Here is a 15,334-nt window from a genome sequence, read left to right on the forward strand (position 1 = left end):
ACACACACACACACACACACACACACATGCAGACACACACACACACACACACACATGCAGACACACACACACACACACACACACACACATGCAGACACACACACACACACACACACACACATGCAGACACACACACACACACACACACACACTGGCAGAGGCTCAGTGAAGTCTTCACTTTAACCTCGTGTCCTCTGGTCCCTCAGGAACATCATCCTGGCGTTCGCTGGGACCCTGCGTCACGGCCTCATCCCAAACCTGCTGGGCGAGGGCCGCAGTGCCAGGTACAACTGCAGAGACGCCGTGTGGTGGTGGCTCCAGTGCATCCAGGTAAACAGCATCTCACTGCTGCAGGACTTTCACTCATCCAGGAAGTGAAAGACAAACAAGGAGAAAGCTCGTGTCCGGTCCTCTTCAAACCTGCGTCTCGTCTCAGCTGAATGCAGTTTTGAAAGCTTTTGGCTTTGGGTGTTGTTGAGAGGAGTTCATGCCTCCTGAGACGCAGTTGCATATTGTAGGCCTACTTTTAGAAAAGCTCATTCGTCCACTTTATCATTTAAAATGTTACCAAACACAAACTTTCCCAATTTGTTGTCGTTCTCCTGAGAAATGTTGAAGTAAACTGAAGTAAAACCCTGCATTCTGGTACTTTTTGGAGTTTATTCCAAAAAGTACCAGGATAAAACATATCCTTTTAAATTGAATAATAATATAAGTTATTCATTCCATTTTAGTTGGAATGTAATATTATCAGACAGGTCTTATTATGATGTGAACCCTGCGCTTTAGCTACTTTAAATAGTCTTTAATGCTTTGTCTGGTCTTTTCAGCAGCCACAATACAGACAGTAACACAGTAACGCCTGTCTGTTTCAACGTGGCTTTGGACAGCCCCGCCTCTTCACAGTGATAAGCCCCGCCTCTTCACAGTGATAAGCCCCGCCTCTTCACAGTGATAAGCCCCGCCTCTTCACAGTGATAAGCCCCGCCTCTTCACAGTGACATTTCACTCTAGCCGCAGCAGATTGTCATTTACATGTTTTAAATTTTTGAAAAGTGGCTATGTTGAACTCTACATGTGTCACTGAGTCTTCACTTTTCAAATAAGCACAGGGGATGTGGGCGGGGATAGGAGGTAGGTGAAAACAGGGCCTCAGTTGCAGGACAGAACATGGTTAACTCAAACATGCAGGAATCAAAAGACAACAGTGAGTGAACAAATGATGAGGAAACAGAAGGTTAAACGCTCATTACAGTTGTATGTACAGCAGAATATGTCCCAGTCAAGGTTCATTCAAGTCTTTTCTTCACAGGATTATGTGAACCATGTTCCTCAAGGCCACGAGATCCTGCGCTGTCCTGTGTCTCGCATGTATCCTACTGATGACAGTGAACCCCTCCAACCAGGACAAGTGGTATGTGGTCTCTTCATTATTACTGTATTCTACTTTACACATGCACACAATTTATACCAGGGGTGTCTAACTCATTTTGGGCAACGGGCCGAATTTCGACACTCTGTGGGCCGCAGGCCAGAAAATGCATACAAACCATGAAATCGCTTTATAGAGCCTAGTAATAGTTGAAAAAGCTTCAGTTGTAGTCATCTGGACTCAGTTTGAAAAAATAGACGTTTCGACTCTCATCCAAGAGTCATTGTCAATAACAGAATTTAGATCGAGAACTCCGATATTAATACTGTTCTGTGGTAAGACCCGCCCATTGGGCGGAGCCTTCCTGAAGTAGAAAGAGTTGTTTGTTTCAACAGAAACTCCCCCCTTGTATCTACCGAGCCTATTCAGAATCTTAATGGGCTATTAGAAACCTCTTTGTCTTTGTGAGACCCTGGCTCAACCACCCTGAGGACCTGATTAGCATCTGAATGTCCTTTACCTTTCCAGGGGTTCAGAATCCCATTATAAATAACAGGAAGATGAAACCTAAGCCCTCCATTTCTGTTTAAAGAAGGTCTTTCTTTTTTAACAAAAATAGCTTCCTTGACTCCTCTTTCAAACCATCTTTTCTCCTGCTTAAAACCTTCACCTCACCGTCTTCAAACGAGTGATTAGAGGCTTCAAGATGGAGATGCACGGCACTCTGAGGTCCTGAACTAGTATTTCTTCTGTGCTGATAGAGCCTCTTGTGTAGAGGCTGTTTCGTCTCACCTATGTACCGTTCTTTACAGCTTTCTTCACTGCATTGGATCGAATAAACTACATTGCTCTGTTTTTGAGTCGGCAACTTGTCCTTTGGGTGAACCAGTTTTTGTCTTAAAGTGTTTCCTGGTTTAAAATAAACAGGGACTTCGTGTTGTCTAAAAATTCTCTGCAGTTTTTCCGACAGGCCAGACACATAAGGGATAGAAACACCCTTCCTTCTCTGTTCAGTTTCCCTTTTGTCCTGCTTCTATTTTTTCAAACTGAGTCCAGATGACTACAACTGAAGCTTTTTCTACTATGGAACACGCCTGGACGAATGAGGGATTACACCTAGTAATAGTTCTTTTTGAACACAAATGTGCAGCAGGTGAAAGACTGAGTCCATATTCATGCAGCAGGAACAGGAACATGGACGTGTGATATGATTACAAAGAAAGTATTTTTTATAGTTTAAGCTTATCTTAGTGATAAACTATTCATGTAGTGATTCAAATGAGTGCATTCTGATTGTATTCACACGTGTCCAGCTCTTCTCCTGGAACACCGGATTCTGGGCAGTGAGACCTGATCTGTCCAGGTTTGCACTGGTTTGCATGTTTTCCTCACATCACTGAAGTGTTTTCTTGTTGTTAGCTCCACATTAGCGCCACTTTTAGCGCCGCGCTTAGGGACAAAAAACGTCTCCTTTCTTTCTTCCACGTGATTCCCAAAACCACGCGTCTCTTTCCCGCTCAGACCTCTGCTCAAGGCAAGTCTGTAAAGTCTTGTACAAGTCGGCACTCGGAGACTGAGGAGCCGCTCCAGCAGCACAGCAGTGCTGAGCAGTGCTGAGCAGTGCGGGGGAGGGGCAGGCGCTGCAAAGGATGAATAAATATGAATTAGAATGTTTGGGCCCGCTGATTTTGGTATAGTAAATACTTTTAAACCAATTTCAATATTTAAGTCTGCTTGCTTGTCTTTAGCAAGATGAAACATGTGTAAATTGTCCTCAATATAATCTCAGTTTCACAACGTAATGTCATAAAAAATGTTTACAGCAATCATTTTTTACCCTTCCTTATTATTTTTGCCAACCTTTATTGCATAAATTAAATTATTTAGCTCCTACTATTGTTATTGATGTATTTATTTTTAAATGTCTTGTATTAAATTTAACAAATTAACAATTAAAGAGAACAAAACGGAACAACTAGGCTTAAAAAGAAAACAAAAACACAAGCAGAGATCTACTAAAAACAAAAACAATCATGGCCTTATTTTTATGTGGCCATTTAAACATTGACAGCACAGGAGTAAATGTGTCTTCTAGAGCTTTACACTCTGAGATGAACCGTCTCCATCGTTCTTCCGGCTCTTCATTGCACTTTGTATCTCCAACACTGATATCTTCGCTCCCAATTCTTTGCTCTGCTCCTCTGGCAAAAGAGTGTCACACCGGCGCGCCCGAGGGTTCATCTCCTCCAGATGTCAATCACTCCTATATTCTTCAAAATTGTTAATCTTGACCATCTACAAGTCATTTCAATTCAATATATACAGCATATGCCTCTGTACTATTATCAACAATTGACAGAAGTGTTTCAGTTATTCATGTTTTTCAGTTTTAACAGGACACTCCCTTTCAAAAAGATAAAGAAATAAGCTTGAGATGGACCTTTACAGCGTTTGTATATTTTAACATGAGCTTAGTTCAGAAAAATCCACCAATAACTTTATTTTTTAGTTTTTCCAAAGTTGAAAAGACACTGATTTTGTGCAGAAATGACATCAAAATGTGTTTTTGTTTACACAGGAACAGCCCTTATATGATGTGATCCAGGAGGCTCTACAGCGCCACCTAGAGGGTATCTCCTACAGAGAGAGGGACGCAGGGTCAAAGATCGACATGAACATGAAGGACGAGGGTATGTCATAGTTCACGCTGTAGAGCAGACACATGTGTAAAGTCCATGTGTCCTCAGGCTTCAGCGTGGAGGCCAGAGTCGACCCACTCACAGGCTTCGTTTCTGGAGGGAACCGTTTTAACTGCGGCACATGGATGGACAAGATGGGAGAGAGCGACAGAGCCAGGAACAAAGGCATGCCTGCCACGCCCAGGTTTGTCTCGAGCTTCTAAACATGAACGATGTGAAGTGTTCTTCCTGCTGTAACGTGTGAGTGCAGAGACGGTGCTGCAGTGGAGATCGTGGGTCTGAGTAAGTCTGCTGTTCGCTGGGTGGTGGAGCTGCACTCTAAAGGACTCTTCCCCTACGATGGAGCCAAAATCCACAAGAATGGTACATCTGTTTAATGTTTATATATATATATCGTGCAAAATGATGGGCTTTCCACATGGAAAATAAGTCAAATTGTCAAATGTCCTGGAAAAATGTTATGTCCTTAATAATAAATTCGACTAAAAGGTTTTTAGCATAATCTCAGCCAAAGACTGAATTTTTAAAGCAATTTTGCCTAATACATGAATTATTTTCTTATTTTACACAACCCAGATGACCTGAATAAGACAAAAACCTCATCTTAAAACCACTCAAATACAGAAATTAACTTGTTTTGTAAAATATAAATGTCAGTCTGGTCCCTCATTCATGCAGGAGTGTTCCATAGTAGAAAAGGATTAGTAGTGTTTTTCTACAATAATCTACATTCGATAACTATAATGTAGCACATAAAGTATCTGTTGCTTCAGTACGGCACACGAGCACCCGCAGTGACCCCAGTGTTGTGTGCAGGCACAGAGTCCTTTGTGTCCTACTCCCAGTGGAACCAGCAGATCCAGGAGTCCTTCGAGGCCCACTTTTGGGTGTCTGGAGACCCACACGACCCCAACGAGAAGCACCCTGAGCTGGTGCACAAGAAGGGGATCTACAAGGACAGCTACGGAGCCTCCAGCGCCTGGTGTGACTACCAGCTCAGGCCCAACTTCACCATCGCCATGGTCGTGGTGCGTGCTCGCCTCAGCACTGAACATTCTGTTGTGTTGACTTTTTTGTTTCTTTGGTGGGGACAGTGAATGTTAATGAACACACACACTCCAGCTCGTGCTCTGCACAGATGTTTCTTACACTATGTCAGCTCCTGGTGATGGAGCTCCATGTCTGCTGTCCCCTGCAGCATCTGCACCTGCAGTTATGTGTGGGATGGTCTCAGGGGCCCCTTTGCACAGCCTACACCTTGGGTCTTGGTCTTGGGTCTTGTCTGGTGTGGTAGATCTGGGCCTCTATTGATCTGGTGTTCAGGTCCTGCTCCTGTCCTGCTCCTGTCCTGCCATGATCAGGGCCTCTGTCCTTCAGACGGCTCTTTCTAACCATTGGTAGGATTTTGTGATATCGGCCACTTCAGTTATGTTCTGGTGGTAAATCCCATGTAGGGGCGTGTCCTCCCATGATGGTCCCTCCAGCACCTCATCATCCTCTGTTCCTCATTGTCTGAGACATTCACTGAGCACGTCCTCTGTAGGAGCCTTGTCCTTGATGTACTTATGGATCGTGGACGTTTCGTCCTGGATAGTGGCTCTCACACTCACTAGTCCTCAGCCTCCTTCCTTACGGCTAGTGTACAGTCTCAGGGTGCTAGTGTACAGTCTCAGGGTGCTAGTGTACAGTCTCAGGGTGCTAGTGTACAGTCTCAGGGTGCTAGTGTGCAGTCTCAGGGTGCTAGTGTGCAGTCTCAGGGTGCTAGTGTACAGTCTCAGACCACCTTCCCTCTGTGTGGACCACCTTCCCTCTGTGTGGACCACCTTCCCTCTGTGTGGACCACCTTCCCTCTGTGTGGACCACCTTCTCTCTGTGTGGACCACCTTCCCTCTCTTAGTCACCATCACCTCACTTCTCTAGTCCGAATGACATTCCGATATCTGTAGATCCTGGTGGTGTGGATCAGGGAGTCAATGTCCCGCTCGCTCTTAGCATCCAGCTTGATGTGATCCATGTAGAGGAGGAGACTGATGGTAGCTCCATTCCTGACTCTGTATCCATAGCTAGTCTTGTTGATTATTTGGCTGAGGGGGTTCAGACCTCTGCAGAACAGCAGTGAGGGGGTTCAGACCTCTGCAGAACAGCAGTGAGGGGGTTCAGACCCATGCAGAACAGCAGTGAGGGGGTTCAGACCTCTGTAGAACAACCTCTGCAGAACAGCAGTGAGGGGGTTCAGACCCATGCAGAACAGCAGTGAGGGGGTTCAGACCTCTGCAGAACAGCAGTGAGGGGGTTCAGACCTCTGCAGAACAGCAGTGAGGGGGTTCAGACCTCTGCAGAACAGCAGTGAGGGGGTTCAGACCTCTGCAGAACAGCAGTGAGGGGGTTCAGACCTCTGTAGAACAGCAGTGAGGGGGTTCAGACCTCTGCAGAACAGCAGTGAGGGGGTTCAGACCCCTGCAGAACAGCAGTGAGGGGGTTCAGACCTCTGCAGAACAGCAGTGAGGGGGTTCAGACCTCTGTAGAACAGCAGTGAGGGGGTTCAGACCTCTGTAGAACAGCAGTGAGGGGGTTCAGACCTCTGCAGAACAGCAGTGAGGGGGTTCAGACCTCTGTAGAACAGCAGTGAGGGGGTTCAGACCTCTGTAGAACAGCAGTGAGGGGGTTCAGACCTCTGCAGAACAGCAGTGAGGGGGTTCAGACCTCTGCAGAACAGCAGTGAGGGGGTTCAGACCTCTGCAGAACAGCAGTGAGGGGGTTCAGACCTCTGTAGAACAGCAGTGAGGGGGTTCAGACCTCTGTAGAACAGCAGTGAGGGGGTTCAGACCTCTGCAGAACAGCAGTGAGGGGGTTCAGACCTCTGTAGAACAGCAGTGAGGGGGTTCAGACCTCTGCAGAACAGCAGTGAGGGGGTTCAGACCTCTGTAGAACAGCAGTGAGGGGGTTCAGACCTCTGCAGAACAGCAGTGAGGGGGTTCAGACCTCTGCAGAACAGCAGTGAGGGGGTTCAGACCTCTGTAGAACAGCAGTGAGGGGGTTCAGACCTCTGCAGAACAGCAGTGAGGGGGTTCAGACCTCTGTAGAACAGCAGTGAGGGGGTTCAGACCTCTGCAGAACAGCAGTGAGGGGGTTCAGACCTCTGCAGAACAGCAGTGAGGGGGTTCAGACCTCTGTAGAACAGCAGTGAGGGGGTTCAGACCTCTGCAGAACAGCAGTGAGGGGGTTCCATGTATGGACAATAAAGGATTATATTATCTTATAAAACAGATGAACTCCTTCTGTCTTTTAAATATGTGATTTTTCCTGTCACACTTGTGGAACAGCACTAAGTCTTATACTTTAGACTGTATATACTTTTACTTATATAACACCTTTGTACTTCTGTCAGAAGTGACTCCTTTGAGAACAATTGTTAGTCACAGTGTAATGTGTAGAAGACATTGTGTGTGTTTGTTAGGCCCCGGAGCTGTTCACTGTGGAGCACGCCTGGACGGCTCTGGAGGTGGCAGAGAAGAAGCTGCTGGGGCCCCTGGGCATGAAGACCCTGGACCCAGAGTAAGTTCCACAGCACATTGTGCCACACGAGGCTGGCTCCTCCTCCTCGGTGACATCACTCCCTCGTGTCGTTCCAGTGACATGGTTTACTGCGGCGTCTACGACAACTCACTGGAAAACGACGACTACAACCTGGCCAAAGGCTTCAACTACCACCAGGGACCTGTAAGTGACCCCTGCTGGTGGTGATGAGCACTGCAGCTGAAAGGTTCATGCTGCTGTGTGCGTGTGTGTGTCCTGTGTGCGTGTGTGTGTCCTGTGTGCGTGTGTGTGTGTCCTGTGTGCGTGTGTGTGTGTCCTGTGTGCGTGTGTGTGTGTCCTGTGTGCGTGTGTGTGTGTCCTGTGTGCGTGTGTGTGTGTCCTGTGTGCGTGTGTGTGTGTCCTGTGTGCGTGCGTCTGTGTCCTGTGTGCGTGTGTGCGTGTGTGTCCTGTGTGCGTGTGTGTGTCCTGTGTGCGTGTGTGTGTCCTGTGTGCGTGCGTGTGTGTCCTGTGTGCGTGTGTGCGTGTGTGTCCTGTGTGCGTGTGTGTGTCCTGTGTGCGTGTGTGTGTCCTGTGTGCGTGCGTGTGTGTCCTGTGTGCGTCTGTGTCCTGTATGTGTGTGTGTGTCTAATGTCATGTGTGTGTCTAATATGCTGTGTGTCCTGTGTGTGTGCTGTGTGTGTCTAATGTGCTGTGTGTCCTGTGTGTGTGCTGTGTGTGTCAAATGTGCTGTGTGTGTCTAATGTGCTGTGTGTGCTGTGTGTGTCAAATGTGCTGTGTGTGTCAAATGTGCTGTGTGTGCTGTGTGTGTCTAATGTGCTGTGTGTGCTGTGTGTGTCCTGTGTGTGTCCTCTGTGTGTGTCTCATGTCCTGTGTGTGTCCTCTGTGTGTTTCATGTCCTGTGTGTGTCCTCTGTGTGTCTCATGTCCTGTGTGTGTCTCATGTGTGTGTCCTCTGTATGTGTCCTCTGTATGTGTCCTCTGTGTGTCCTCTGTGTGTGTCTAATGTCCTGTGTGTGTCTCATGTGTGTGTCCTCTGTGTGTGTCTCATATGTGCGTCTCATGTGTGTGTCTCATGTGTGCGTCTCATGTGTGCGTCTCATGTGTGTGTCTCATCTGTGTGTCCTCTGTGTGTGTCTCATGTGTGTCTCATGTGTGTGTCCTCTGTGTGCAGGAGTGGCTGTGTCTCATGTGTGCGTCTCATGTGTGCGTCACATGTGTGCGTCTCATGTGTGCGTCTCATGTGTGCGTCTCATGTGTGTGTCCTCTGTGTGTGTCTCATGTGTGTGTCTCATGTGTGTGTCCTCTGTGTGCAGGAGTGGCTGTGTCTCATGTGTGCGTCTCATGTGTGCGTCCTCATGTGTGTGTCTCATGTGTGTGTCTCATGTGTGTGTCTCATGTGTGCGTCTCATGTGTGTGTCCTCTGTGTGTGTCCTCTGTGTGTGTCTCATGTGTGCGTCTCATGTGTGCGTCTCATGTGTGCGTCTCATGTGTGCGTCTCATGTGTGCGTCCTCATGTGTGTGTCTCATGTGTGCGTCCTCATGTGTGTGTCTCATGTGTGTGTCCTCTGTGTGTGTCTCATGTGTGCGTCTCATGTTTGCGTCTCATTTGTATGTCCTCTGTGTGTGTCTCATGTGTGTGTCTCATGTGTGTGTCTCATGTGTGTGTCCTCTGTGTGTGTCTCATGTGTGTGTCTCATGTGTGTGTCCTCTGTGTGTGTCTCATGTGTGTGTCTCATGTGTGCGTCTCATGTGTGTGTCCTCTGTGTGTGTCTCATGTTTGTGTCTCATGTGTGTGTGTCTCATGTGTGCGTCTCATGTTTGCGTCTCATGTGTGTGTCCTCTGTGTGTGTCTCATATGTGCGTCTCATGTGTGTGTCTCATGTGTGTGTGTCTCATGTGTGTGTCCTCTGTATGTCTTCTGTGTGTCTCATGTGTGTGTCTCATGTGTGTGTCCTCTGTGTGTCTCATGTGTGTGTCCTCTGTGTGTCTCATATGCGTGTCTCATGTGTGTGTCTCATGTGTGTGTCTCATGTGTGTGTTTCATTTATGTGTCCTCTGTGTGTGTCCTCTGTGTGTGTCTCATGTGTCTGTCTCATGTGTGTGTCTCATGTGTGTGTCTCATGTGTGCGTCCTCATGTGTGCGTCCTCATGTGTGTATCTCATGTGTGCGTCTCATGTGTGTGTCTCATGTGTGTGTCCTCTGTGTGTCTCATGTGTGTCCTCTGTGTGTCTCATGTGTGTGTCTCATGTGTGTCTCATGTGTGTGTCTCATGTGTGTGTCTCCTGTGTGTCCTCTGTGTGTCTCATGTGTGTCCTCTGTGTGTCTCATGTGTGTGTCTCATGTGTGTGTCTCATATGTGTGTCGTGTGTGTGTGTCCTCTGTGTTTCTCATGTGTGTCCTCTGTGTGTCTCATGTGTGTGTCTCATGTGTGTGTCTCATGTGTGTGTCTCATGTGTGTGTCCTGTGTGTGTCTCATGTGTGTGTCTCATGTGTGTGTCCTCTGTGTGTGTCCTCTGTGTGTGTCCTCTGTGTGTGTCTCATGTGTGTGTCTCATGTGTGTGTCCTCTGTGTGTCTCATGTGTGTGTCTCGTGTGTGTGTCTCATGTGTCTGTCCTCTGTGTCTCATGTGTGTCCTCTGTGTGTCTCATGTGTGTGTCTCATGTGTGTGTCTCATGTGTGTGTCTCATGTGTGTCCTCTGTGTGTCTCATGTGTGTGTCTCGTGTGTGTGTCTCATGTGTCTGTCCTCTGTGTCTCATGTGTGTCCTCTGTGTGTCTCATGTGTGTGTCTCATGTGTGTGTCTCATGTGTGTGTCCTCTGTGTGTCTCATGTGTGTGTCCTCTGTGTGTCCTCTGTGTGTCTCATGTGTGTGTCTCATGTGTGTGTCCTCTGTGTGTCTCATATGTGTCCTCTGTGTGTCTCATGTGTGTGTCTCATGTGTGTGTCCTCTGTGTGTCTCATGTGTGTCCTCTGTGTGTCTCATGTGTGTGTCTCATGTGTGTGTCTCATGTGTGTGTCCTCTGTGTGTCCTCTGTGTGTCTCATGTGTGTGTCTCATGTGTGTGTCTCATGTGTGTGTCCTCTGTGTGTCTCATGTGTGTCCTCTGTGTGTCTCATGTGTGTGTCTCATGTGTGTGTCTCATGTGTGTGTCCTCTGTGTGTCTCATGTGTGTCTCATGTGTGTGTCTCATGTGTGTGTCCTCTGTGTGTCTCATGTGTGTCCTCTGTGTGTCTCATGTGTGTGTCTCATGTGTGTGTCTCATGTGTGTCCTCTGTGTGTCTCATGTGTGTGTCCTCTGTGTGTCTCATGTGTGTGTCTCATGTGTGTGTCTCATGTGTGTGTCCTCTGTGTGTCTCATGTGTGTGTCTCATGTGTGTGTCCTCTGTGTGTCCTCTGTGTGTCTCATGTGTGTCTCTCATGTGTGTGTCCTCTGTGTGTCTCATATGTGTCCTCTGTGTGTCTCATGTGTGTGTCTCATGTGTGTGTCCTCTGTGTGTCTCATGTGTGTCCTCTGTGTGTCTCATGTGTGTGTCTCATGTGTATGTCTCATGTGTGTGTCCTCTGTGTGTCCTCTGTGTGTCTCATGTGTGTGTCTCATGTGTGTGTCTCATGTGTGTGTCCTCTGTGTGTCTCATGTGTGTCCTCTGTGTCTCATGTGTGTGTCTCATGTGTGTGTCTCATGTGTGTGTCTCATGTGTGTCCTCTGTGTGTCTCATGTGTGTGTCTCATGTGTGTGTCTCATGTGTGTGTCTCATGTGTGTGTCTCATGTGTGTGTCCTCTGTGTGTCTCATGTGTGTCCTCTGTGTGTCTCATGTGTGTGTCTCATGTGTGTGTCTCATGTGTGTGTCTCATGTGTGTGTCTCATGTGTGTCTCATGTGTGTGTCTCATGTGTGTGTCTCATGTGTGTGTCCTCTGTGTGTCTCATGTGTGTCCTCTGTGTGTCTCATGTGTGTCCTCTGTGTGTCTCATGTGTGTGTCTCATGTGTGTCTCATGTGTGTGTCTCATGTGTGTGTCTCATGTGTGTGTCTCATGTGTGTGTCTCATGTGTGTCTCATGTGTGTGTCTCATGTGTATGTCTCATGTGTGTGTCCTCTGTGTGTCCTCTGTGTGTCTCATGTGTGTGTCTCATGTGTGTGTCTCATGTGTGTGTCCTCTGTGTGTCTCATGTGTGTCCTCTGTGTCTCATGTGTGTGTCTCATGTGTGTGTCTCATGTGTGTGTCTCATGTGTGTCCTCTGTGTGTCTCATGTGTGTGTCTCATGTGTGTGTCTCATGTGTGTGTCTCATGTGTGTGTCCTCTGTGTGTCTCATGTGTGTCCTCTGTGTGTCTCATGTGTGTGTCTCATGTGTGTGTCTCATGTGTGTGTCTCATGTGTGTCTCATGTGTGTGTCTCATGTGTGTGTCTCATGTGTGTGTCCTCTGTGTGTCTCATGTGTGTCCTCTGTGTGTCTCATGTGTGTCCTCTGTGTGTCTCATGTGTGTGTCTCATGTGTGTCTCATGTGTGTGTCTCATGTGTGTGTCTCATGTGTGTGTCTCATGTGTGTGTCTCATGTGTGTGTCCTCTGTGTGTCTCATGTGTGTGTCTCATGTGTGTGTCTCATGTGTGTGTCTCATGTGTGTGTCCTCTGTGTGTCTCATGTGTGTGTCTCATGTGTGTGTCTCATGTGTGTGTCTCATGTGTGTGTCTCATGTGTGTGTCCTCTGTGTGTCTCATGTGTGTCCTCTGTGTGTCTCATGTGTGTGTCTCATGTGTGTGTCTCATGTGTGTGTCTCATGTGTGTGTCTCATGTGTGTGTCCTCTGTGTGTCTCATGTGTGTCCTCTGTGTGTAGGAGTGGCTCTGGCCTGTTGGATACTTCCTTCGAGCCAAACTCTACTTTGCCAAGAAGAAAGAGGAGCTCGTGTACAACAAGAGTGTGACTCTGGTGAAGAACGTGCTGTCCAAGCACTACACTCACCTGGAGAGGTACTTCTGTTACTACACGTCCAAAGTACTTTGTACAACGTGACCTTGTGTACAAGGACCGTCTGTCCAGAGCAGGGACCTCATGATTGTCCATTTTGATTATGTAAAAGGAAAGTACATTTTGTACAAAGTACAAAATATTGAAGACCAGAGTCGGTTAGACAAGTTTATTTGTAGAACACATTTCATACACGAGTCATATTCATATATAAGTGCTTCACACGACAGAACAACAGGTCCATGTTAAGTCCTGACTCTGGCACCAGCAGGAGGCCGGTCCATGTTAAGTCCTGACTCTGGCACCAGCAGGAGGCCGGTCCATGTTAAGTCCTGACTCTGGCACCAGCAGGAGGCCGGTCCATGTTCAGTCCTGACTCTGGCACCAGCAGGAGGCCGGTCCATGTTTAGTCCTGACTCTGGCACCAGCAGGAGGCCGGCCCATGTATAGTCCTGACTCTGGCACCAGCAGGAGGCCGGTCCATGTTTAGTCCTGACTCTGGCACCAGCAGGAGGCCGGTCCATGTTTAGTCCTGACTCTGGCACCAGCAGGAGGCCGGTCCATGTTTAGTCCTGACTCTGGCACCAGCAGGAGGCCGGTCCATGTTTAGTCCTGACTCTGGCACCAGCAGGAGGCCGGTCCATGTTTAGTCCTGACTCTGGCACCAGCAGGAGGCCGGCCCATGTTTAGTCCTGACTCTGGCACCAGCAAGAGGCCGGTCCATGTTTAGTCCTGACTCTGGGCACCAGCAGGAGGCCAGTCCATGTTAAGTCCTGACTCTGGCACCAGCAGGAGGCCGGTCCATGTTTAGTCCTGACTCTGGCACCAGCAGGAGGCCGGCCCATGTTAAGTCCTGACTCTGGCACCAGCAGGAGGCCGGCCCATGTTAAGTCCTGACTCTGGCACCAGCAGGAGGCCGGCCCATGTTTAGTCCTGACTCTGGCACCAGCAGGAGGCCGGTCCATGTTTAGTCCTGACTCTGGCACCAGCAGGAGGCCGGTCCATGTTTAGTCCTGACTCTGGCACCAGCAGGAGGCCGGTCCATGTTTAGTCCTGACTCTGGCACCAGCAGGAGGCCGGTCCATGTTTTGTCCAGACTCTGGCACCAGCAGGAGGCCGGTCCATGTTTAGTCCTGACTCTGGCACCAGCAGGAGGCCGGTCCATGTTTAGTCCTGACTCTGGCACCAGCAGGAGGCCGGTCCATGTTTTGTCCAGACTCTGGCACCAGCAGGAGGCCGGTCCATGTTTAGTCCTGACTCTGGCACCAGCAGGAGGCCGGTCCATGTTTAGTCCTGACTCTGGCACCAGCAGGAGGCCGGTCCATGTTTAGTCCTGACTCTGACACCAGCAGGAGGCCGGTCCATGTTTAGTCCTGACTCTGGCACCAGCAGGAGGCCGGTCCATGTTTAGTCCTGACTCTGGCACCAGCAGGAGGCCGGCCCATGTTTAGTCCTGACTCTGGCACCAGCAAGAGGCCGGTCCATGTTTAGTCCTGACTCTGGCACCAGCAAGAGGCCGGTCCATGTTTAGTCCTTACTCTGGCACCAGCAGGAGGCCGGTCCATGTTTTGTCCAGACTCTGGCACCAGCAGGAGGCCGGTCCATGTTTAGTCCTGACTCTGGCACCAGCAGGAGGCCGGTCCATGTTTAGTCCTGACTCTGGCACCAGCAGGAGGCCGGCCCATGTTTAGTCCTGACTCTGGCACCAGAAGGAGGCCCGTCCATGTTTAGTCCTGACTCTGGCACCAGCAGGAGGCCGGTCCATGTTCAGTCCTGACTCTGGCACCAGCAGGAGGCCGGTCCATGTTCAGTCCTGACTCTGGCACCAGCAGGAGGCCGGTCCATGTTTAGTCCTGACTCTGGCACCAGCAGGAGGCCGGCCCATGTATAGTCCTGACTCTGGTACCAGCAGGAGGCCGGCCCATGTTTAGTCCTGACTCTGGCACCAGCAGGAGGCCGGTCCATGTTTAGTCCTGACTCTGACACCAGCAGGAGGCCGGTCCGTGTTTAGTCCTGACTCTGGCACCAGCAAGAGGCCGGTCCATGTTTAGTCCTGACTCTGGGCACCAGCAGGAGGCCGGTCCATGTTTAGTCCTGACTCTGGCACCAGCAAGAGGCCGGTCCATGTTTAGTCCTGACTCTGGCACCAGCAGGAGGCCGGTCCATGTTTAGTCCTGACTCTGGCACCAGCAGGAGGCCGGTCCATGTTTTCTCCAGACTCTGGCACCAGCAGGAGGCCGGTCCATGTTTAGTCCTGACTCTGGCACCAGCAGGAGGCCGGTCCATGTTCAGTCCTGACTCTGGCACCAGCAGGAGGCTGGTCCATGTTTAGTCCTGACTCTGGCACCAGCAGGAGGCCGGTCCATGTTTAGTCCTGACTCTGGCACCAGCAGGAGGCCGGTCCATTTTTAGTCCTGACTGGGCACCAGCAAGAGGCCGGTCCATGTTTAGTCCTTACTCTGGCACCAGCAGGAGGCCGGTCCATGTTTTGTCCAGACTCTGGTACCAGCAGGAGGCCGGTCCATGTTTAGTCCTGACTCTGGCACCAGCAGGAGGCCGGTCCATGTTTAGTCCTGACTCTGGCACCAGCAGGAGGCCGGTCCATGTTTAGTCCTGACTCTGGCACCAGAAGGAGGCCCGTCCATGTTTAGTCCTGACTCTGGCACCAGCAGGAGGCCGGTCCATGTTAAGTCCTGACTCTGGCACCAGCAGGAGGCCGGTCCATGTTAAGTCCTGACTCTGGCACCAGCAGGAGGCCGG

At 49.4% G+C, this 15,334-nt stretch overlaps 1 protein-coding gene across 2 annotated transcripts in view; it reads left to right on the plus strand.

The window, feature by feature from the left end:
* agla (amylo-alpha-1, 6-glucosidase, 4-alpha-glucanotransferase a) overlaps window positions 1–15,334 on the plus strand; it is an 88,264-nt gene that overhangs the window by 59,293 nt on the left and 13,637 nt on the right. For both annotated transcript variants that reach the window (XM_072441942.1, XM_072441941.1), the window contains exons 26-34: window positions 207–330; window positions 1,313–1,414; window positions 3,951–4,062; window positions 4,120–4,255; window positions 4,322–4,434; window positions 4,888–5,099; window positions 7,529–7,626; window positions 7,704–7,791; window positions 12,443–12,576. In XM_072441942.1, the coding sequence (XP_072298043.1) occupies window positions 207–330; window positions 1,313–1,414; window positions 3,951–4,062; window positions 4,120–4,255; window positions 4,322–4,434; window positions 4,888–5,099; window positions 7,529–7,626; window positions 7,704–7,791; window positions 12,443–12,576 (1,119 nt within the window). The remainder of the gene's footprint in view (window positions 1–206; window positions 331–1,312; window positions 1,415–3,950; window positions 4,063–4,119; window positions 4,256–4,321; window positions 4,435–4,887; window positions 5,100–7,528; window positions 7,627–7,703; window positions 7,792–12,442; window positions 12,577–15,334) is intronic.

Source organism: Eucyclogobius newberryi, unplaced genomic scaffold, assembly GCF_026437365.1.
Source record: "Eucyclogobius newberryi isolate DKJ021-1_F unplaced genomic scaffold, fEucNew1.0.hap1 SCAF_12, whole genome shotgun sequence".
Lineage (NCBI taxonomy): Eukaryota > Metazoa > Chordata > Actinopteri > Gobiiformes > Gobiidae > Eucyclogobius > Eucyclogobius newberryi.